At 42.6% G+C, this 24,623-nt stretch overlaps 3 protein-coding genes and 1 long non-coding RNA gene across 4 annotated transcripts; all 4 read left to right on the top strand.

Moving 5' to 3' along the window:
* Nucleotides 343–4,556, top strand: LOC8069791 (zinc finger CCHC domain-containing protein 9). Its single transcript, XM_021456610.1, has 8 exons — nt 343–619; nt 730–794; nt 1,507–1,675; nt 1,780–1,868; nt 2,189–2,321; nt 2,579–2,671; nt 2,770–2,872; nt 3,213–4,556. The coding sequence occupies exons 1-8, from the start codon at nt 476–478 to the stop codon at nt 3,599–3,601; spliced, it is 1,185 nt and encodes a 394-aa protein (XP_021312285.1). The 5' UTR covers nt 343–475; the 3' UTR covers nt 3,602–4,556.
* On the top strand, nt 6,434–7,738 carry LOC110433408. The gene is made up of 3 exons (XR_002450820.1): nt 6,434–6,817; nt 7,387–7,460; nt 7,533–7,738. It is a non-coding gene; the product is annotated as an uncharacterized LOC110433408 (long non-coding RNA).
* Nucleotides 9,011–14,232, top strand: LOC8069790 (ras-related protein Rab7). Its single transcript, XM_002458356.2, has 7 exons — nt 9,011–9,395; nt 9,600–9,626; nt 10,128–10,227; nt 10,315–10,461; nt 12,554–12,634; nt 12,714–12,859; nt 13,794–14,232. Exons 1-7 carry the CDS (start codon nt 9,340–9,342, stop codon nt 13,855–13,857), a joined length of 621 nt encoding a protein of 206 aa, XP_002458401.1. The 5' UTR covers nt 9,011–9,339; the 3' UTR covers nt 13,858–14,232.
* LOC8059180 lies at nt 20,636–23,096 on the top strand. The gene is made up of 4 exons (XM_002458355.2): nt 20,636–20,818; nt 21,392–22,119; nt 22,291–22,443; nt 22,617–23,096. The coding sequence occupies exons 1-4, from the start codon at nt 20,636–20,638 to the stop codon at nt 22,810–22,812; spliced, it is 1,260 nt and encodes a 419-aa protein (XP_002458400.2). The 3' UTR covers nt 22,813–23,096.

The following is a 24,623-nucleotide window of genomic DNA, read 5'->3' as shown; positions in this document are numbered from 1 at the left end:
AAGATTGTTTCGCGGGCCCACCCGTCTGGGGGCGATAGCGAGGGCCGTGAGGGAACCGCGAGGGTCCCGCGCGGGGGCAGGGCAAAAGTTAATTACTATTTTGGGATCCCGGGGCCTCGGTTAGCGGTACTAATTAATTACCCTATATTACCGGGCGTGTGGAAGACAAAAAGGGCCGCGCCCGTGCGTGGGGTCGTCGTTCCTGGTGCCACGTGTCTTGACGGATCGCTAACGCTGATCCCGCTGTAGTTGCTCCTCCGTGTGGGTGTGGGTGTGGCCTGTCAGCCTGTGGCCGCTCGCCCCCTCTAGCCCGGCCGAGCCGAACGGGCGTGCGCCATCGACATGCGACCCCTTGACGAGCAACGACAGCCACAGAGCCCGTCCGGGTCCGGGAGGACTGGAGGTACCAGCTCACTGGGGCGACAGCACCACACCACACGCCGCCGCCGCCCACCTCCCTCCCGTTACTCGTGGGATGCTAGTAACGTGCGGCCAGCCCGCGGCTTCCGCGGTGGCCCGCCGGTTGAGGCTGCCCGGGCGTGCGCGGCCAGCGCCGCGTTTACGCCGACGCTGCGTCGCTGCTTCTGCGTCGGACGGCGCCGGCACTCCAAGCTCTCCGGTACAGTGAGCGCAAACCTCCGCTTTCGTTTCGAAGTTCCTGTTTCTCCCCCCGCAATTCCTGTAAGGTCTGACTGTTGGAGCCGTTTCATCTTCTTGCTATCGCGGCAGCTCCACTGCAACCCTTTGGCGGATCTCCTGGGGCCGGACGTTGAACCCAGCGGCTCACGCTCACAGTACGTTTTTTTTTTCTCCTGTTGATTGACACTATGCAACTATGGCCTTGTTTAGTTCCCTCTAAAAAGCAAAAAGTTTTCAAGAATCTCCATCACATCGAATCTTTCAGTACATGCATGAAACATTAAATATAGACGAAAATAAAAACTAATTGTACAGTTTACCTGTAAATCACGAGACAAATCTTTTTGCCACAAACAAATGAAAGTGCTACAGTAGCAAAATCCAAAATCTTTTCGCATCTAAACAAGGCCTATGTGTGTTCGACTGCTGGCACTGGTTAGGTGTTCGGAGAATTGTGAATTGAGATTATAGATGGGCCGTGCGCTGGTCTTGAAGATGCCACGCACAATTTGTGTATGATTGAACCGTCGAAAAATAACCCCAATTTCTTCATTGTGCAATTTGTCCGAACAAGGATATCTATTTGCAGTTTTGCACAGATAGACTGTACTTAAAATATGCTGCTTCATTGTTCAACCTATCTATGTACTTGTTTTAATGGATTTGGGTGTGTCATGGTACAGTTGTTGCATAGAGTTGTGTCTCTACTGAGGGATTGAAATGGCAACGGAGTTTGGATATTTTTAGTGCATACCATCAAAGCTTTTATGATTTGAGAGTTTAAAGTTTGTATCCATCTAGGGAAAAAAAGAAAAAAAAAACTAGTGCAGATTTTGACACTTTATTAGCTTTGATTTTTCATTGCAGGAGTACAGCTCCAATTACAGAAAAGGGGAAACTGAGGTCTTGGGTCGGTCCAAATGGGCAGTACTACCGTGAGCTGCCTTGCCCCAGCTGTAGGGGTAGAGGTTACACTCCATGCAAGGAGTGCGGAATAGATAGATCAAGTTTGGACTGCCCTATGTGCAATGGCAAGGTGAACCTTCCAGATATCTTGTGAGTCATCATGGAGGAGAAAAATATAATCCTCTACATGTAAATTTCGTGAACTTACAAATTCGTGCTATGCATTTGTATCAGGGGATTCGAATGTGTCTACAGTGTAGTGGAGAGCGTGTGATATGGCAGGAATCTGTTGATGAACAGCCATGGGAGAAAGTTCGGTCAAGGTACCCTTTTCTACTATATTTGTTATGTTCACCTTGGCCCTTGTGATTTGCTTTTTCTCTCATCAGATAGACTGCATATTGTTTTCCTGAAAATCTTCAAGGTTTAACTGAAACCGCACTATGGCTTTGAATTGTTGAACCCATCAGCATTCAAGTGTTTTTAGTAACTGTTACTGATGTCTGAAGTAACATTACGTGATACGGTTCTTATACACAGCAAATTGAAAGATATCCTTTTGGATTCCTGTCATGCTGTGCATACAATGGTCAAGAAAATATTCCTGTGCATACGGTGTCATACCTCCTTTTTGTATTTGCAGTTCTCCCCTGAAAGTAAAAGAAGATGACGAAGTTGACAAGTTAGAGATTAATATCAACAAGCCCAAAAGATCAAAGCGTACTTATGCATCACCCTCTCCGGAAGTTGCCATGAAGATTAGCCAGTCTTTAAGAGTAAGTAATATTATCTACACATATGTACACATGCGACTGGACCTTGTCATCCATTATTTATATGGGTCTACAAAACTTATATGCACCACTAACACAGAAGTACTTAACTAAATCCCTATACACCTGATAACCTGATTACAATTAACAATTTACCCCTGTTCCTTTTCTTTGATACTAAAACATTTCAGCTCTGCGAACTTGCTTTGTAATTGTTTTCTTTTCTTGTGACTTTTAAATAGTCCTAATATTAATTGCAGAGTCTAAATGCTCAAACAGGATTGTTTACTAAGCACATGAAGATTATACACCAAGACCCCGAATTGCGTGCTCAAAGAGTTGCTGCAATCAAGGTAAAATGCCATGCAAAGTATTTCATTGGTATGTTGTTATTAAATGCAGTAGTTGATCTGGGCATGTTCTTTTTTCCCAAATGCTATTGAACATGAAGAAAACAAAAGGTACTGCTGTTGCAAGAAAGCGTGCTTCAGAAATTCAAAAGGCATTCTTCAGTGATCCTGAGAACCGGCTCAAGAGAAGCATTGCCATGAAAGGTTAATGAATAATGATATCTTACCTTTAACTCAGAAGACGCATATCAAAATTAATTAAGTCTCCCCCAATTTGACTTCTAACAGCTAGAACCTACTTGTTGTCCTTACATTCTTGATTACCGTTTAGCCTTGTACATATATACTCCTTCCAGTATCAATAAGTGATGTTTTTTTATGTCGGATGGTCCTCAAAATGTATAATATGGAGTTGCTTTATTAGCACCAGAATTACCCACAGTTTTATATTGCCTTTCTTTTTCTTACTGGATTGTTTTAGTTTTCATCAAATTTATTTAGACTTGACATTTGATGAGCAACATTGCAACCTGATGCTTTGCAGGGGTGAAATTTTACTGCAGCAAATGTGGACAAGAAGGACATAGAAGCTTTTATTGCCCTACAGTGAGGAAAGGTTCAACTAGGCTGCGGTTCAGGTGCCGGTTGTGTGGAGGAGAAGGGCATAATAGTCGAACATGTGGAAAACCAAAGTCCGAGAAGGAGCACCAACAACAACCTCGGCACTGCAGCCGATGTGGTGAAAGGGGACACAACCGGCGTAACTGCCCCACATCCACTGATGTGGGCATTGGTGCTTCAGGTTATGTGGTCAACAAAGTTAATGGTTCTAATTCAGCTGTTTATTCATGTAGTATCTGCTTAGAAAAGGGGCATAACAAACGAACATGCCCGAAAAGAAAGGCTACCCTAGTAAATGAAAAGTGTGAGTAGTTAAAGTTGCATACTAATCGAGAGCAATCATGTGAAAGACCTGCTATATATTAGTTTCCCACACATCCTGTCAGTGCAGTTTCCTAATAATTTTTCCCACAAAGGATCAGAAATGTTCTTTGGATTTGGCTCTTGAAAGAAAGGGAAACAATTTTCTAAACTGACATAAAAATGTTAAAAATGGATTCTGAATATGAACCAAACTTTGTTTTCCTAGAACAGTGGAATGTACTCCGTAGAAACCAAATGTCAAGTGATGAAAAGGAAACCTGTTCTACAGAAGTAGGCTTTAACTTGGTTGGTATTCTGTCCTCATTGCATAATTTGAGCCATAATCATAACTCTGGCATATTTGCAATGCTACTCTAAAGTCATCCTCTGACTATTGTTATTATATGACACTCTTTTGAAATCCCCTGTTATCAGTAGTCAGAGGATGAAAACAACAGAGATACTTTGTTTTGTCAGAGGATTTGTAGTGAATACTTTGTTTTGTAGGGGGTTCAACATGAGGACAGCTTATGAAAACAACAGAAATAATGTCAGAACAGACTAAACAATCTTGTGTTTCACTTTGTTACCTGCTAGCTCCACAAAATCTGTATCTTCTTTTAGCGGCAATGCTTGCCGCCTGCTGTGGACTTCCTTCCATAGTTCCATTGGTGATAATTGTGCTCTGTGTGAAATCATATTTTTGTTAGTAGGCAGCCTAGGATTTCTGTTCATCCCATTCTTAACTATTAACATGAAACAATGTTCTCTGTAAGAGTTGTGCAGCCACTTCTTGATGTCAGTGTGAGGACTGACATCTGAAAGCTCTATGCTTATTTACTTCTATAGCTGATCAACCTTATGCCATAATTTGTTTCCTGGTACTGTGGAGACAGTAATGATTTAATGCACTGGTCACTGATGATCAGGTCGTAATTCAGTCGTTGACTGCGAGTTTATCTTACTCTCTTTTTTTAAAGATATTTATCGTTGCATCTTGTTTTGGAGTATGGAGATGTCGGTTTGTTGTGTTTGGAGTTGGAGAAAAGTGAGGCTTGCTCAGCTGATTGAAGTGGGAGGTGTAATTATACATCTAACCGCTTAAGTTCAAGTCCTCTTCGACTCAAATTTGGATGCCTATTGTTTTCTTAATGAAAAAACCGCCACGTTCGTTGCCTTTTTTTGTTTGGGGTTGGATGAGAAATGCATGCTGTATAGTACTGTACTTTATTACAGGAAAGAGCCATGGCATGGCGAGAGGCACGTTTCGAGGTGAAAAACCTATGCTGACAGAGCCATGGCTTGGCAAGAGGCAAGTTTGGAGGTGAAAAACCTGTGCTACCATGTGTGTCTAGATGTCGTTGTGCTTATCTGCGCTGTCCGCTGTGGATGCAGATCAGATCGGGGGGGGTCGACTGATCGAGGCTTTCTTGTGCTGCTCACCACCTCCAGTTTGCTTTGCTTTTCTATTGTCTCGAGTTTCAGCCCACCATTTGCCTCGGCAACTAAACCCTTGCTTGCACGGGACAGTACGATTGGATAATGGATACAGCTGCTTACCTCAACCTGGCTGGGACAGTACGATTGGATAATGGATACAACTGCTTTACCAACTACTTTACATTTGAGCTGTGAATTTGATGCAGCATAATGCAGCACTGCGATTGTGAGGCTCGGAACCGGGATTCTGTAGAAAACGATGCTTGCTATATCTGGAGAGGCTACCCAACCGACGACGATTCCAACGTGTTATCAAGCGACCTGCATGAGCTTCACAGCTCTCAGAGGCTCACAACGTGTTATCAGTGCAGCATTGTGCAATTTTTTTTTTTATGCGATCTCAGCTCCAAGGAGCGTGCTGCAAACGCAATGCACGCATGTCCAGCAGATTGTTCCGATATACACGAGCCAAATGTGAATCACATCCCACAGGTTCAGTTGACTACAATCATCGTCACACCTGGTGATCCGAACGCCCACGGCCCACGAGCTGCTCAGCGCGCCCTCACTGACTTCTGGGTGTGCCCACGCCCTACTGCCCACAGGAGGAATTTAGAAATTTGCTACTATTAAATCTGAACTAAGTTACTAGAATACTACAGCATTATACAAATAGGTTTCGTCATGTTATCATTATCAAACTTAGTTTACCCACTGGAATACGTATTCGAATCAATTTTGGCAAATATTAACATGGTATGACCGTTTTGCCCCTATTCGAATTGATTTATCCCTAATTTCCCCATTAGGTTACGGGTTGCTGGTGCTGGCGGAGTGTCGCCCTGCTGCTGCTGACAATGAAAATAACTGATAAATAGAAGCAATTGTATCAAATGACATTCTAGCGAGGAACCAAGTTTTATAATAACATCAACATACAAAAAGAGTTATCCACAAACCCCTAAATAAGTTATTTCTTGTGGATTATCTATAAAACCGCAAAAAATAAATCTATTTACGAGTTCACAGACAATCCATCTTGCATCCCTAAACACGATTTAAGGGGCTATTTTGATACCAAGAAAATTTAATCAAATTTAGCCCTAAGAGCCTATCCAAGAGTTTTAGCTTACTCTCTAAATCATCGTTTAGAGAGTCATTTTCATAAAAAAATCATTTTCAATTTATCTACCCTAATAATGCACCAAGTTTTTCTTTTCTATCTCCACACCAAAAAAAGGTCCCCCGCTGAGGAGCTCTTTCTTTATCCACCCAGAAAAGTGTACCCAGAAATACAACATCTTCAAAATGGACTGTCTAGATTTAATTTCAGCATTCTCTCTTCTTATTCACTCAAATCCAAGGGCCAAGATTACTTGTATCAACCTCCTCAGCCTCTCCCATCCGCCCCAACAAAAACTCAAAGACACTTGCCGCCGCCGCTAATCACGTGCTCGACCGCTCCATCCATCGCGCCTGACGCTGCTAATCCCGACGCTCGCCTCTGCCGCGGCAGCGAGCAAGCTTGGTGACGGTGGCTGCCGTGCTCCCGCGCAGCAGTCTCCTCCCCGTCACTGCCGCGGCGGCCGGCGTGCTATCTGCTGTGGCGCTGTCTTCGTCGTGATCTTGGAGGACGAAGGGCTCCTGCTGCTCACGGTACGCAAAAATCTACTAATCACACCATTGCCGAGCGAGATCATTGTGGGTCAGGGATCCACACGTTCGGTGGTTGGTGGAGTCTCAGGCATCCACACGTTCGGCGGCCGGTGCGGCAGTGCAGATCAGGTGCATGCAGACCTCCACCCTTTTACCATTGTCGCACATCGTCGGTGCTGCTTGCTGCCCCTGTTCATCTATAGTGCTTAGGCGTCTCTTCTTCAGAGTCATTGCGTTTTGATTCTACAAATTTCAAACCAAAACGTTGGAGCCATGTCTTGTCAATTGGTGTTAAAAGGGGCAATTCAATTTGTTTTCTCTCTTGTCTTTGCAAGGACTTACATACTAAATAAATGAAAAAAATGAAAGACTAAACGACTGAATTGGGTGTACAACTGAAATAAAAAATATGTATATGATCTAAGTTATATATATATATATATATATATATATATATATATATATATATATATATATATATATATATATATATATATATACTACTATTATTAATATTGTTGTGGCTGAATGACTGAATTGGGTGTACAATTAAAATAAAAAAGGATCTCACATATACATTGCACCGCCTCTCAAAGCATGTTTCTTTTTCTAGTGATGCTTTGTTGTCATTCCTGAGTCCTCACTCTATTCTCAAAACGACTAACATATATATGATTTTTTACATTATTACTTACCAGTCCTCCACGGAAAATGGGAACACCAAGAGAGGGACGCATTGCGCTCAACGATGTAACAAACATACATACTCTAGGTACGTACATATACACATATTGCAATGAGATATATATACAATGCCATAAATAAGAATCATGTATGTCCACAGCTTGCAACGAAGAACAACTCAAGAGAGAGAGAAAGAATAGAAAACAACGTGTGTACCGTGCTAGAAAAAGGGCTCAAAAAACGGACGAGGAACAGGAGGAGATGGATACGAGGCAGCGTGAGTATTGTGCTCGCCGAAAGGCTGAAACAAGTGTACTTTCATATGCACCGGATCAACTAGGTGCATGATCTTCACTATTCTTGCGTGGTATAAGAATATGATGTTTATTTTTGTTCATGGGTCCGCACTATTTACTTCAACCGCGCTGAAATATCCACAGACTATGACTGTTGGAGGAACGTATTCAACTTATGGGACACCTTCCTCAGCCATATATAACTATACTAAATATAAATCATTTCAATCTCGCTATGAAATTGACAAATCCTATATGGAACGACAAAATCTTTGTCTGGCGTTGTGAATTCAAAAAAAAATCATCCTAGAAGCTTATTTTGATTTTTTTATCTTTCTTATCAAATAGTCATTTGATTTTATCTACAACAAGCAAACACTTCCTCTCTTCTTCTATAGGAAATTACAAGATATGATTTTATTGTGCCTTGTTATATATTAGCATTTTCTAAAATTGAATGTGACTTAAACTATCGAAAAAATGGTTTTTAGTTCTTTTTAAGTACACCCTAGAATAAAACCGTGGCGTGCCACGGGCATTATACTAGTATATTTTCACTCTCCAACAATTTCTCTAGACCTTGCTTGCACTCTAGGGAGTCATTCTTGTCTTTCATCTTTGGCTAGCAAGAAATTTGGGAAGATGGGTATATTTGGATAACAAATTAAATAGCCATTTGAGGGTTTTTTCATCAAAATCTTTATTCCTATCCATTAGAAAGATACCTAAACATGGAACTAATAGATAAACTAATTTATTACCCAAGTCTACAACTAGTTAACTGACCTCAACTAATTTAGATTAATTTTTAGCTAATTAATAACTAACTCTACCCTAGACCATTTTTGGATTAAAGGATTCTCAAAGAATTTTTGAAAGAATTAATTGCAAAGGAAAGGAATCACATCATAGTGTCTGGAATGAAGAAAAGTGTAGTTTATTTTCAAAAGAAAAGGAAGGAAACTGTAGACGCAAAACATATGAAATAAAATATCCACTCCAACATAAAAGAAAGAATATTTGCTCTCTATTTCTTGCTATGTTTGCTCACTTTCCTATGCTTTTTTTCTTCCATTACAAACAACTCAAATTATTCATTTCTATGCTTGAAATTCTAAAGTTTTTTACTATCATTTATCTTATTTTTTGTGTGTTCTCAATTTTATTTTGTATTCTTCTTGTTCAAGCATGCCCTAAAATCATTTACCGGACTCAAATTCCAATGAAACCTGAGTTTCGTACTAGCAAAACGTCCAAATTTCTCGTTGGGCACGTCCCCACCACCCAGTGGCACGCGGTCCACCCACCATCACAAAAGCCACCACCGCCCATCTGGTCATCTAGATCCAGCGACCCCACCTGTCACAGTGGCACGTCCGTCCTCCTCTCCTCCGCTCTCCCCAAGCCCAAAACTGCACGCTGCACGGCCACTTCGCATCGCCTCACGTCACGCACTCACGCCTTCTTCAAATTTAAAGGCCAAAAACCGGATCACATCGATCAAATCAAAATAAATAAAAAAAATCGAATCCATCCATCCAGCACCTCCGTCCGTGAGCTCCCCTGCTTCTCTGGATTTCCTTTCGCTGCCCCCCAGACTCCTCGTGCGCCTCGCGGGTCGCGACCAGACGACGACAAGCGGCGAGAGGGGCCGATCGCGATCGGGCAGCCATGTCGACGTCGCGGAGGCGGACACTCCTCAAGGTCATCGTCCTCGGCGACAGCGGGTCAGCCCATTGCTCCCTCCCCCCTCCTCCCTCCCCCAACCCGGCTCCCCCGTCCCTCCCTCGGATCCGCCCGCACGTGGATTTCCCGGGTCGCTGTTGTGATTTCCAGGGAAGCTTTGGCGGTTCGATTTGGACGCGGTTGCTGCGACCTCTGTGTTTCCCTCTGTCCCTTTGGTCTGATTTCGTCCGGTGTGATCTCTGCAGGGTCGGGAAGACGTCGCTGATGAACCAGTATCCTTGACTTGATTAGCCTCAGCGTGTCGCGTTTTGGTAATTAGGCCCCGTTTCATTTCCGTGCAGTCGGTCCCTCTCCATTTCGTGTGAATTGCTTTTTGCCCCATGGATCAACTTACGCCATAGTGCTCGGAAGGCTGCAAATTTGCAGCTCCTATCGATAATCTGTGGCATTTTATAGACATATGAGTTTCATCCGTTGAGCTGTAAGAACGCATCTCTTTAGTTTTGGGGTATGGAATTTCGGATTACCGTGAGCTCACACTGTTTACCTGCATTCTCATTCCTTGTGCTGTGTGTGAGCGGGACCTGTGATTTTGTGAATCTCGTTCTGAAAGCTCTGGTACATTCGAACGTCGTGCTTATTGCAGTACGAGGATTAAAGTTAAGATGATGTAAATGCAAGAAGAATCAAGTATCTTGACATATATAATCTATCTGAAATGTTGGACGGCTTTTTGTACTTTGGGTGCTTTGATATTCCTGACTTCCAGCTAGATATGTCCACAAAAAGTTCAGTCAGCAGTACAAAGCTACAATTGGTGCAGATTTCGTCACAAAGGAGGTTCTCATCGAAGACAGGCTAGTCACGTTGCAGGTGAGGGTCCACCTGAGCTGGTGAGCTGTCAAAGAGAAGGAAGTGACTGTTGTTCATGTTGTTGTTGTCATGTTGCTTTGATGCTAGATCTGGGACACCGCGGGACAGGAGAGGTTCCAAAGTCTCGGGGTTGCATTCTACAGAGGGGCAGATTGTTGTGTGCTCGTATATGATGTCAACTCTAACAGGTCATTTGATACACTCAACACATGGCATGATGAGTTCCTCAACCAAGTAAGAAATATTATCTTACAAATTGTTGAGATTTTAGTCATGGCTGTAGATATCAACTGTACTAGTTTTGAAGGAAAAAAGATAGGTAGCTGAAGGAAAAAAGATAGGTAGCAACTGTAGTGCATTTCATCATTTATCATATTGATATCATTGTACTAGCTGACAGCTTGATGTGATGTTGATTTCATAAAGCTTGAGCATGCTCACATATGTGCACTTTTTTTTATAGATGTCTGGAAATATATTGAGTTTAGCCTTGCCAGCTGTCGTAACCAAATATGTTCGCTTATGAACTAAGAATTTGCAGCATATGTTCAACTCGTTTGATATTGCCATCTTTTCTGTGTCAATATGCTCATTCTCAATCTACCATGTTTTCAACACTTGCAAGCTGTAAGAAGCCAAGAAGCCATATCAAGGGTTTATCATCGGTCTATGCTGAATAAGTATATGTGAACAGGAAATAAATAATGATATATTTGGCTAAAATTGGATTTGCCTAGCACATAGTTACACCCTGTCCATAGTTGCGGAGTTAGACACCCTGGACAGGAGTTGCTGGACTAGACAAGGGGTGCTGGATTGATTGGAAATGGATTGAGTTGTGATTTTTAAGCTTATATTTCTCTTAGGGATTCACCAGCAAGGCCGGTGCTGCAGCCCCGACAGCACCAGTCCTTACTCCTCCCCTCCCTGTCCATGTCTTTTGATTACTTGATTTCGGTGTGTTCAGGGCTTCAGGCAGAAACATAATTTTCGCTTACTGTTACTTTGGCAGTTCATTTTGTTCTTGATCCTGCTAATAATAGCAAACCATTCTTGAGGAGAGAGATTTCACTATTTCTAGTAACCAAGATTGTAACCGGCATGTGACAATTATATAGCCTCCCTGCTATGATAGTGCTTTTGTTTATTTTAGGATTTAGGATTTGTAATGAGCACTTCAGAAATTTTGATTGGAAGTATGAGGCTATGAGCACAGTTTATATATAATATAAAATTTTCGAGGAAAGCAATTGTATGATTCTTAGATTTTCTTAAGTTCTGAGTGGGGAGGGAGGGTCAAGGAGTAGTGGCTTCCGCCCTAGCTCATAACTAGCAAACATATAAATGCTTGATTTGTTGTGTTGATGTAAATCAGAAGTGTTGATAAGTGACTATTGAGGTCCAAATGTCTAACTGTTACTAGGATGAAATGATTATAGAATTGTAGTCTACATGTCTAATGCCATATTAGTACAGATATGTTCTATTTTCCTATAAGAGTTGTGTATGTCCAGTCAGCAATTTATGAATGCAAGTTAAAATAAAGCAACTGAGTCAGAATATAATCTTTTCTATCTATAATGCATGATCCAAACTGATTCTGCTCAACTACTACAAAAACTTAGGTAATTCCACAACTCATAATATGCTGCATGCTTATTCATAATGATATAGTATGTGCACAGTTCATGTAATGATGTAATAACAAAGCTACTGTTTCTGTTATTACCTTTGTTGGCTGTCAAGGAATTCTTAGAAATTTATGCGTACACAAATAATGTAAATTAGTCTTTAATCCATTTTTGCTGTGTTTGTTGAATGGACTATTTGGTAAACAGCATTATGCTTTAGCATTTTTGTCTGGAGATCGATTTTGTTGAAATATTTTTTTCTCAAACGCACAGGAGAGCTGTGTATCATTATATTAAAAAGAAAAACAGAGAAGGGCCCTTACAAACACACACACACACGCACCAACACCAAAAATCATGCTACTAACAATCTGACTCGCCTGTGACAAAGGATGAAATGACCCAACCAAAGCAAACACACTACACCGTCACAAGGGTGAGGAGGTAGGAGATACCTCTAGCCCCATCCAAACCCCCAAAAAAATAACTCCTCTCCAGTGAGCAGTGTGACTGTAGCCAAGTTTGGAGAAACTCCATCAAACACACTTATTACGATGAATCCACAAGGTCCAAGCACCAATGATGATTTTGTTGTAATATAGTAATCTATTAATACTATAGCATCTGTATCTCTTATAACAGTTTGTAGTATCGTGACAACATTACTTGACATAGTTGTCCTTATTTCTTTTCAGGCTAGCCCATCAGATCCTAAAACTTTTCCCTTCATCTTACTCGGTAATAAGATTGATGTAGATGGTGGAAAAAGCAGAGTGGTTAGTATTGTTTATAATGTGGTGATTGCAACTTCTGTCTCTTGATATGTCACTGCCTGATTAATATGTTTCCACACAGGTTTCTGATAAGAAAGCAATGGAGTGGTGTGCTTCTAAAGGCAATATCCCTTATTTTGAAACTTCTGCAAAAGAGGACTACAATGTTGACAATGCTTTCCTGACTGTTGCCAAGCTTGCTCTAGAGCATGAGCGTGATCAGGACATGTGAGTAAAATTTATCATCCTCAGTTTGTTGTATTGTATGGTAGGAAGCCCATTCACTGCTTGGGGTAAAGATTCCCTTGTTAATATATGTGACCTGCCCATGCTCTTGTTGTGCTTATTTGATCATATTCTTTTTAACTAAACTTGTTAGTTCTTTCTTGATTGAATATGTCATAAGCTCTTATGTTGTGCAGCATTTTTAAATCCATTATGTTAATTGCTACTTTTCTTTAATCTCTCAGCTATTATTTGTAGAATGACTTTTCTTTAGATGATTTTTAGATATTCTGTAATCTTTATATGCATGATTTGGACGTACTATTTAATGTGGTTTTATTCTTTTTCCCAGTTTCTAATAAATGTTGCAGGTTTTTATTTGTTAATAAATAAGGTTCTTGATGTGCATGGCAAACCTTTGATATTGTCTTAGCAATATTTATGTTATTGATGTTGAAAAACTTCTGTCTGAAAGGAAAGGTCATCATAATGCATCTACACTAAAGGAAGCTACCTCTGTGAACATGTTGCCATTTTGAGTAACTACGAGTCTGGCCCATACTGGTTTGTTCTCTGATGAAAAAATGTCATAGATATCTAGTAGCTTTTGATGAAGGAATAAAGAACCTACTTTGGCCAGTAATTAATGTCATGATCCTTCACATATCTGAAAAACAATGCTTATAACAGGTAAACTTTGTAGTAGGCTAGAACTACATTAGTCAAGGATGCAGCGGTACGGTCCTAAACTGTATTAGTGCTTTGTTAGTTACTTGGTTTAAACTTGTGATGATTTGTGTCTACTAGTAAATGCTTCCACATGTGTTTTTACTATGTTCCATTACATTATTTCAGAAAGATTAAACTGCCCCTGCTGCTACTTACTGCTAATTTTCCCACTTCGATTATTTACACCCTTCTTTTTGCTGCTCTTCAGTTACTTCCAGAGTGTCACGGATCCTGTCCCAGAGACTGAGCAGAGAAGCGGATGTGCATGCTAGTAGTTAGTCATCATCCTTGTCCCTTGCAGATTTTGCTTATTGATTTCGGCATACTTTTCCAGCGATGCCGGGCAGGCATTCTTATCAAATGTTGCTGGGCAGGCATTTTTTTTTTCATTTTTCGCAACTGTACACTAATGTTCCAACTGTCCAACTCTGTTTTTTCTATCCAATTGTAAGATAGTTAGTGACCATGGTTTTTTTGTACACGGTGTACTGATGTGGTGGCCAGCCCTTTTTCTTGGTTTGGGCAATAAGAATACACAGGTGTAGACTATTCAGGATGTGGGCTGTGAAAGGTCAAACTCTAGACTCAATTGCTGTATTAGTGCGGCTGTCCCTTGTTGGTGTGCAAGTGCAATGCGGTAGGCTTTATTGGTGTTCGGTGTTCCTTGCCCTGCATCTGCATGACCATGCACGTTTCTAACTGTCAGTCTGTCTCTGCATATGCAGAATGGCAATTGCTTGTGGATGTTTGGCAAGTCAGTCTGTAGAGCTGCCGATTGCAAAAGCTAGTTGCATTCCTAACCTTGTTTCAACCAGCGGCTCTTGAATCGCGGTTGGGCTGTTGGGTTGACCTTCCCGGATCCTGCTGTGCCGGTGGCGAGAAGGTTCAGAAACTGGAATTTTCGCCTTGAAGGATTATTCTCCTCGTCATCATCCTTGTATTCTCGTCCTCGTGCTTTATTATGCTCAGCATCCCGGCACGCCTCTGCATCGCCATGTGTAAACTCTTACATGGCATGCTATGACAGCGAGACATGTACCCTGTAGTATAGGCAGGAGCAACAAAGCCCACAATTCAGTCGACGAAGCATCGCTGGTGAAAGCCATCGGTAGCGCGCAAATGCAGTGTATTGAGCTTAAGAAGGAGAAGGGTAATGCCGAGCCTGAGCGTCTCATATGCGCACGTGCTTGGATGGATGGCCGGGGAGACCAATCCTTGACTTGTAACGGCAGGCATCCGAGTCAGATCGCAGGACTCGAATGGACCATGTAGGCAGAAGAAGGCTACACTTAAACAGCCTGCCCACAAGAGAAATTGTCTGTGAGCCGCCGCGTGCTTGTTTGGCGAGAGAGATGCCATTTACTTGATGACAGTAAAGGCTGTTATTGACGCTAGAAGACAGAGTCACGCACACGAGCACGTCACGTACTTATGTGGGCGAAGGCAACTCTTAGGTTTAGTTTCCAAAAGTTTTCAAGATTTTTTTCGCAGCGAATTTTTTATGTATGTATGGAATATTAAATATAATGAAAATAAAAATTAATTGAGCCTAGTTTGTTTAGTTCACTCCAAAAATCAAAAACTTTTCAAGATTTCATGTTACGTCGAATATTGTGGTACATGTATGGAGCATTAAATATAAACGAAAACAAAAATTAATCGCACGGTTTGCCTGTAAATCGTGAGATGAATCTTTTGAGCCTAGCTAGTCCATGATTAGACAATATTTGTCAAATAAAAACGAAAATGCTACTGTACCCAAAACCAAAAAAAAATTCAGAACTAAACAAGACCCATGATTAAACAATAATTATCAAATATAAATAAAAATACTACAGTAGCCAAAGCTAAAAAAAAATATCACAAACAAGGCCTTATTTCGAAGAATCTTGGTCTGTTTCCGGGCAGGTTCTGAACAAGAGCGTGCAGTGATCGATGCTTTGTAGGTGCAGATCGATTGCTGCAGTGGATTGCGTGAAACAGCCACCGATAGGGACGCCAAAGGCATTGTCTTTCGAATCACGTCATTCGTGCCTATATATTTACCGATCAGAAAGGGATCACGCCATCACGATGCTCACGTACCAAACCAGTGCAAGGCAGCGGCAGTAATCCACAAACTGGCTGGCCCTGTCCAGCAGTTCGGCAACAGAGCACCTGCTGCGAACTCCTGCCTGGCTGCCGAGTTGCAGCTAATGCGCATCGACGTCTTTGGTCGTCTGTGTGCTCTGTATTGGTATCGGTGTTTAGTTGCAGAAAAATTTTAGGTTTAGTTAGTGTAGCATCCGGGAGTATTGAACGTACTTCGCATCTCTGTACAGAAAGACTTTAACTGAAACCCGGCAGCCAGATGACCATACAGCAGTACAGTAGAAGTAGAACTCCCATGTTTCTGAATGATGCTGTAGAAACTTCCACGTAGCCAGTGTACCCGTAGCCTGCGAATAGGCTAACGGCACGGGCATGGCGCACCCAGTCCTGTTCAGCCCCGGGTGGCCGCTTGGCTGATGCTGGCCACAGAAACAGGGGACCGCACGCACGCGCGTGGCCGTCGCAAAGGAGTACTGCAGGTCGTAGCAGGCCAGCAGGCAGCGCTCCACAAGCCACAAGCCCACAAGGTCAACGGAACGATATGTTGAGCCATGCCCTCGTCCATTCGAACCGCGCCGTGGGCAAATGGCAGGTGTTTCCATGTTGGTGGCCGCCGCAACAGCTGACCGGGTTCCAGCTGGGCAGGCAGGCACCAGCGCCACGTGGACTCTCCATTCCTCTCTGCGCCGGGGCACGTCAACCATGGCTAGGCCTTGTTAGTTCTAACAAATTTTGCAAAATTTTTCATATTAATCGTCACATCGAGGCCTTGTTTAGTTCCGAAAAAAATTCAAATTTCGCTACCGTAGCACTTTCGTTTTTATTTGACAAATATTATCTAATCATGAACTAACTAGGATCAAAAGATTCGTCTCGTGATTTACATACAAACTGTGTAATTAGTTTTTGTTTTCGTCTATATTTAATGCTTTATGCATATGCCGCAAGATTAGATGTGACAGGGAATCTTGAAAACTTTTTGGATTTCGGGGTGAACTAAACAAGGCCCGAATCTTGCGCCACATATATTAAACATTAAATATAAATAAAAATAATAATTAATTTCGCAATTTATCTTTAATTTGCGAGACGAATCTTTTGACCCTAGTTAATTCATGATTGAACAATATTTGTTAAATACAAACGAAAATGCTACAGTGTCCATTTTGCAAAAAAAGAATAAAACCCTAGATCAAAATGTTCTTTTTAGATTTTAATACTGTAGCACTTTCGTTTATATTTGGTAATTATTGTACAACCATAAACTAACTAGTCTCAAAAGATTGGTCTTGCAAATTATAGACAAATTGTGCAATTAATTATTTTTTATCTATTTTAATGCTCTATGCATGTGTCTTAAGATTCAATGTGACGAGGAATGTTAAAAAGTTTGAATTTTGGGACAAACTAAACAAGGCCCAACTATGAATTTGAGAACGAAGTAGGATAAAATAAGCATGTCATTGATATAAAGATGGATCATCCTAATTTATGTTTGGTCACACGAATTGGTCGTCCATAACAGTTTTCTTAAAAGCATCTTTAAGGTTTCTAAAACCCACTCTTAATCCTAATCTTTTTAGCTAGATTAAAAAAACTCTTCAACAACTTTGTACCTCAACTCTAAATCCTTCTTTCTAAGTAAGGGGTATTTGAGACTAACCACTTCACGTTTTTTTAGCTTCGCTCCATGTCTCTTAGATGAGCAAGTTCAGCTCCACTTAACTCTCCAGAAAAAGAATAAAGTTGGAGCACCTAAAGGGGTGCTCTGCAAACTCCACATTTTTTCATGAAGCTCCTCCACAGTAGAGTTTATAGAGTAGAGTTTGTGGATAAGTTCCAAACACACCTTGACTTGAGATTGATGAGGAAAAAAGACTAGGCACTAGCAAGGTTGGCCCATAGGGGACTCCCCCCTAAGGAGGGTTCATTGGAGTAGTGTGCCCTACCAGTCGCTTAGTGCCGATGAAAGCTAGTCGGTAGTCTACCTTGGGGTATACCCACGGTAGTAGTTTATCGGCAGACAGGTGCGCAAGCTACGAACTCGATGGTGACGCAAGACACAGACAAGGATTTTATCGAGGTTCGGCTGCCGTGTGGGCGTAGTACCTACGTCCTGCGTCTGATTGTATTGGATTGTGTTGAGTTGAGATGTGTATGACCTATCCTCTAGGGGACCTCTACCCCTCCTTACATATCCTAAAGGGATAGAGTTACAAGCAAAGTATCCTATTTGGTACAATATCTAGTAGCCTTGCGGCCCATGTCAGCCCATGAGGGTATAGGGGTTTATACCCCCACAGCTAGTCCCCGAGCACCATGTATTGTGATGTAACATGCCGTCTTGAGCTTCTTCGACCAGTGAAGCTTGACGTCTTCGATAAGCACGAAAGTCGTCCAAATAGTTGCAACGGTATTTTAACCAACTCAAAAGACAGTTGATCAACATCGACATCGAAGAAGCAGGTTGTTCGAAGAATGCATGGTGCTCTTAATCAAAAAAGATTTCTTTCCTGATGAAGTGTGTCCACTTTACTTTTCTGAAAAGTATAGACCTCAAAAAAGCAAGCATATTCACCGCAAGGTGAAGTGTAGCCACTTAGTCCCCAAGCCTGGTAGTAGGTGACGTAGGCACGTGGTGCCAGGGTCTAAAGAGAAAAAACCACATAGAAAATCTGATACTGAAATACATCGCCAGATGCATCGTACCGATGTAGCTCCCGAGCTTGCTGGAAGGCGAAGTATGAGTCTTGTAGCATGGTCTAAAAAATTAAAATTATCCAGTACAATTCATATGTAACTGAGAAAAGCAATCCCCAAGCTGTGGTTGGAGAGTAATCGAAGCAAGTTCCGAGCACAGCGCAGGGAGTGATTGATGAGTCCCCGAGCACGGTTGGAAACGTAATCGTGCTCGGTGGTCAGCACAGTCCCCGAGCACGGCATAGAGACTGGTCGACCAGTCCACGAGCATAGTTAGGAACGTAAACGTGCTCGATGGTCGGCACAGTCCCCGAGCACGGCGTAGGAACTGGTGGCCAAGTCTCCGAGCGTGGTTGGGAACGTAAACGTGCTCGGTGGTCAGCACAGTTTTCGAGCACAGCATAGAGACTAGTCGACAAGTCCCCGAGCGTGGTTGGGAACGTAAACGTGCTCGCAGGTCGGAGCAGTCTCTGAGCACAGCGTAGGGAATAGTCGACGAGTCCCCGAACGTAGCTTGTTGACTGGACCAAACTCCTAAAAAATAAATATGAAGAATAGGTAGTACATGATGTATAAATAAATTCTAGATAAAAAATCAACACTGAGATAAGTTTTAGATTTTTTGTTATAAAATTAGCACGAGTAGTTAATTCATTCTAGAGCTTGTACCAGCTCTGGTCTAGCCAACAATCAGCATGAGGTGCGCAACCTAGACACGCGTAGGATTGTCAGCCTCGCCACAGAGCTACTGCCGACCACCCGGAACGTAGAGAGCGGATCTCATGCACTTGTAGGGAGGAGTCGTAGACAATGCCGACTCTGGAAAAATCGTGTAGGAGAAAAAACTAGTCGACTAACCACGAAGTTGTTTTGAAGGATAATAATAAAAAATATTATGTCAAAAATAAATAAAATATTAGAAGTGTACTTATCTTTGTACGAAAGTCTAGTCGGTGGTAATAAAATTGTCTGGCCCTCGAGCTTTTTGACTTGTTGTCATGACAGTGGTCGCAGTTGTCGTAGCGCCGTTCTTCGGGCGATTATTATTACGACTCGTGGTCAGAGCAAGTAGGCCAAACAACTTGATTGATATCCCGAGCAGGTCGGTGTCGTCGATCTGCCTCCCTTTGTAGCAGAGAAATGGCGAGTCGGCGTGGTCGGAGACGTTGCTGGTGTGGTCAAAACCGTAGCCAGCGTGGTTGGAGCCGAAGCCGACGTCGGTGAAGAAGTGATCGGCACAGATCGAATCTACGCCTCCTTCGCGGTCGTGGTGGTGAAGCTGTTGAAGCCGTCGATGAACGTGAAGTCGCCCGCTATGGCCGCGAAGTCGGGGATGATGGCCATCTGGTTCGTCTGAAGAGCTGTACGCACACCCCCTACCTGGCGCGCCACTGTCGATGAAAGCTAGTCGGCAGTCTACCTTGGGGTATACCCATGGTAGTAGTTTATCGGCAGACAAGCTACGAACTCGATGGTGACGCAAGACACAGACAAGGTTTTTATCCAGGTTTGGCCACCGTGCGGGCGTAATACCTACATCCTGTATCTGATTGTATTGTGTTGAGTTGAGATGAATTATCTAGGGGTCCCTTGCCTCTCCTTATATAGTCCAGAGGGCTGGGTTACAGATCTGAAAACAATCATAGTCGGTTACAATTGCCATAAATAATAGGATATCAATTTCTATTCTAACCGACTAGAATCTGGCTTGATCTCCACGTCTTGTTTCTTTGCGTGAAACTTCGAGCAGTTGGATTAAGCCTCGGACTGTCTCGTAATGGGTCAAACCTCCTGGCCCAAGTCCTGCCGTAAGGGTATAGGGGTCTATAACCCCCACTTAGCCCCATCTATCTTCGAGCATTCAGCGACTTAACACTAGGTATGTTTCTCTGCTACTAGTGTGCCTCTTTGTGTTACCACTTCCTTCTATGTCACCACTTCTTGAACCTTCTCACGTCCCCCACATCATTGCTGGTAGGGCCTCCTCATGCTGCCAAGCGACACAGTGCCACTTCTTAAACCGTCATGCTCAGCAAATCCTTCCATTTGCGCTCGTGTCCGTAGCCACGTAGAGATGATGCAAGACAACGTTCATGTTGTAGGGAAGAGGTGGGATGGGATGAGATGGCTCTAGAATGAGAGATGTTTGGTTTGGAGGGCTACTGGGTGTGAGAATGTTCCACATGAAAATATTTCTATGAGATACACAGGTTCACTCTGTCCCTAAAAATTTCAAGAATGTGGACACCCCTAGGTGGGATGTGCGGCTCACTGGTGAGAAAGAAACGAAAGAAGAGGAGCTGTGTTGATCACGAACAGGGTCATATCATAGGTGAGGGCTCCGATCACGGCCGCCGGCCACCTCAGGCCACGCGAGGGGAGGGCGAGCATGCGAAGCTCGGTGGTTGTGCGGCGGTTGCGGATGAAGGAGATATGGAGAGGGTGAAGAAAAAAATAAAAAATAAACTAACTAATGGGCCCGGCTAATTTCATTTTTGATGTCTTTGGGCCAAACATACGTCTCTTAATCAAGCACCAAAAGAAAGTCCACCTCTTCGTATCTCGGAACATCCTCGGAACCAAACACGACACAAAATCAGGAAATAATGTTTCCATTGCTCTTGAGTGAACTGGTGCGCAGAGTAGGGTGACATTGTTTAGTTCACCTAAAAAACAAAAAATAAAAATAAAATTTTTCGTTACATCAAATCTTGCGGCATATGAATAAAGCATTAAATGTAGATAAAAATAAATACTAATTACACAGTTTGTCTATAAATCACGAAACGAAACTTTTAAGCCTATTGGACAATATTTGTCAAATAAAAACGAAAATGCTATAATGTCAAAATAAAAAAAAATCTAAACAAGACCTAGGTGATTACATGCCGTTCCTTCAATGTCAAAAAAACAGTCTAGCCGCCTTCTACATTATTACAGGATAAATACTATATGCATGTGGTACTGTTTGTAATAATTTTCGAACGCGACGTAATAACGTTCTACTACGCCTAGTCAGGTAAAGGCTCCTCCCGCTCCCTTTCACCCGCTACGCACGCACGTTGCGTACGGTTCCCCAAATTGGCAGGCAGCGACCGCGAGCGCGAGCGCGACGGCAACAAATCAACGATTCCCAACGGGGCGGCTGTTGGCTCCACGCCTCCACCCCCCCGCCCGCGCCGAAACTTCTCCCGCGTGCCCAGGAAGGCCGGTGCGAAGCCCACGCCCGCGCGCCATGTCGCCGTCGCGCCCCCTGCCCCGCGCGCGCGCGCGCGCCCACGCAACCAAAATCCAACGACGACGGCGTCTGAGAATCTCAGCTCGCTCATCGCCCGTCGCCCGTGCTATAAAAGCGAGCGCTTCGGCGCGCATCTGACTACAGTTACTCGCAGCTGGCCCCCCGGTTGGCGGCCCATGCACATGGCGCTGTCGTCCCGCAGCTCGTTCGCCGCCGCCGACGTCCTCCTCCCAGCAGCCATGGCGTATCGTCAGCCGTGCAGCGGCGGCGGCGGCGGCCCTGCTACCTCCAGCTACTTCGGTTCTCGGCCCGCGGCCCCTTTTTTCCCGTTCGGTACGGCGGCGCAGCTGGACGTCTTCGAGTGCCTGTCGGACGAAGGCGGCGCCGTCCCGGCACCACCGGCAGCTGTACCTGGTGCGTTCGCGACGCCGCCGCCGCCGCTGCCGCTTATGCCGGCCGAGCGCGTCGTCCCGGACGCTGCTGCAGGCTATAGTAGTCATGCTAGGTGAGTTTCATGTCCAGACTCCAGACTCGTGTTTCCAGCAGAGACGTGGTGCACTTTTGTTCGAAAAAAAGAAAACAAAAACAACAACACTTCTGCTGCCTTTTCTCGTGAGCCAAAACGTGCACGTATATCATCAACTGGTTCGTGAACCTGGACGACGTGTATTTCCAGGAGTGCGGCGGCGGCGGCGGCGGGTGAGGGGCCGCCGAGGAGGACGGACAGAATTGCGTTCCGGGTGAGGTCGGACGACGAGGAGGTACTCGATGACGGCTACAAATGGAGGAAGTACGGCAAGAAGTCCGTCAAGAACAGCCCGAATCCGAGGTAAATTTTTACAGTATTTCGTAGTTTGTGGCGCAAAGTGCTACTTTAACACTGATAGTTTAATTTGTAAATCCAAAAGTGAGAGATGAATGATCATGAACTAATTAACAACGATGTGTACTACATATGCATGCTGGGGACTGAACCTTGCAACGACTTGAATTGATTTGCAGGAACTACTACCGGTGCTCGACGGAGGGCTGCAGCGTCAAGAAAAGGGTAGAGCGAGACAAGGACGACCAGAGATATGTGGTGACCATGTACGAGGGAGTGCACAACCATGTGAGTCCTGGTACCATCTATTACGCCACCCAGGACGCCGCCTCCGGACGCTTCTTCGTCGCCGGGATGCATCAGCCAGGCCACTGATCAACCAACCAGAGATCAGAGCATGTTATTAAGTAATTATTAGTGTAAGAGATAGATACACACTGCACACTGACTATCTTTAGGGTAGAGACAAACCTACTCAAGATATATAGAAACTGACGTGACATGTCGCTTATAGCTTGTCATATCTCTCTCTATCGGTCCCTTCTGGTTTAACGTGGGGCTAGATGATTTTGTGCTGCTACTAGGAGGCTAATTTTAAGAGGAAAATGGTATATGTGTTCATTTGAAATGTGCTACAAAACAAATGCAATTTTCACTTTTTTTACGAGCCATACAGTTAGTTAAGTTTGATCAGATCTATACAAAGAGATATTAACATTTATGACACTGAATAAGTATCATCAAATCAATCATAGAATATATTCACATAGTATATTTATTCCGAGTCACAAATGTTAAGAATATTTTCTATAAAACATAGTGAAACTTAAGAAAAGATTGATGATCAATCCAAACCCATAATTGCATCTTGTTTGGGACCGAAGTAGTATAAGATAAATTCCAAGTTTACAAGATGAAAAAAAGACGATTCAATTACACTAAAAATATGATTTATAAAATAAATCTAGTGTCATAATTAAATTTTAGTCTTGTTTGCTAGAGCTTCGACTCTAAATTCTCGTGGGACATGGAATCTAATTAATTATAGTTAAAATAAAGTGGTGGTATATGTTTATGATCAATATTATAAATGTATAATGGACCGCAGCTCTATTTGTTGACGTTGTGTCTATAGCTTTAAAAAAATGTAACTTTCCATTTTTTTAGCAAAATGTAACATAAGTACCAAATCCCCGGCTGTTCTTGAGATTAAAGAAGTCATCATGAACCTAGCGGGCATATGTCCACAAACTGAAAAGAATAGTTGGTCAAAATGCAAGCACACATAATGAGTGACTCGAACTCGAGTGACAAGCATTGGCCATAAGAAACATAGCTTAATTTTCTAACCTTGGCATGTTATAAATAGCTTGGTTCTCGAGCAACTCCAACAGATATGCTATTTATGCTATTTTTATTTTTTTAAAGCAAAAATTAAAGTCCAACAGGTATGCTATCTGGTTTGCTAAAATAGGTAGTTTGGTATTCTTAAATTTTAGCTTGTCATGTATAGCATGTCGTCCTCATTAGCTATCTTATACAAAAGTTGTTGTGAAATCCTATGCTTTGTGTGAGTTTTTTATTTTACACAATAGCTAAATCTTGTAGTTTAGAATATAATTTTACCTAGTCTCTTGGAGATGCTCGGCATCTAGGCCACTAGGCATAAGAAGCAAAAACAGCACTTGGGATATTAACAGTAGAACCTGCATGGCTTTATCTAATTGTAAGTTATGTATAGAAATTTTCACTCGGCAAGCTAGTAGAAGCTATCTTTAATTATATATAAAAAAAGCCACCTGATGAAATCAATAGGGTATAAAAATGCTTAACACGGTTTTGTAAGTGTGCCAATAGACCAAGGAAAAACAAATTAATAGATATTACGACATACTAGAAAACAGAAACAAAGGGCGCTCAGGTACAAATTTGCACGCATAGAGGGTGCAATGCAAGTTTCATTTTTTTTGATTATCTGATTGATTTAAAACTTGCTAAAATAAGCTAAATATTATGTTCTTTTAGAAATACAATCACCCTAATGAACACGTAAGACAAACTAGGCAGTAGATTTTGATATTAGCAAATTTAATAAAAAAAATAGCATAGTTTTTTCTCCAATAATATTGTTTTTTTTTTAAAAAGCAGTTGAGAACTTAAATGTAGTCGACAGATGTGCCACTTAA

This window comes from Sorghum bicolor, chromosome 3, assembly GCF_000003195.3.
Source record: "Sorghum bicolor cultivar BTx623 chromosome 3, Sorghum_bicolor_NCBIv3, whole genome shotgun sequence".
NCBI classification, from domain to species: Eukaryota; Viridiplantae; Streptophyta; class Magnoliopsida; order Poales; family Poaceae; genus Sorghum; species Sorghum bicolor.
This window is presented reverse-complemented; position numbering and strand designations above follow the sequence as displayed.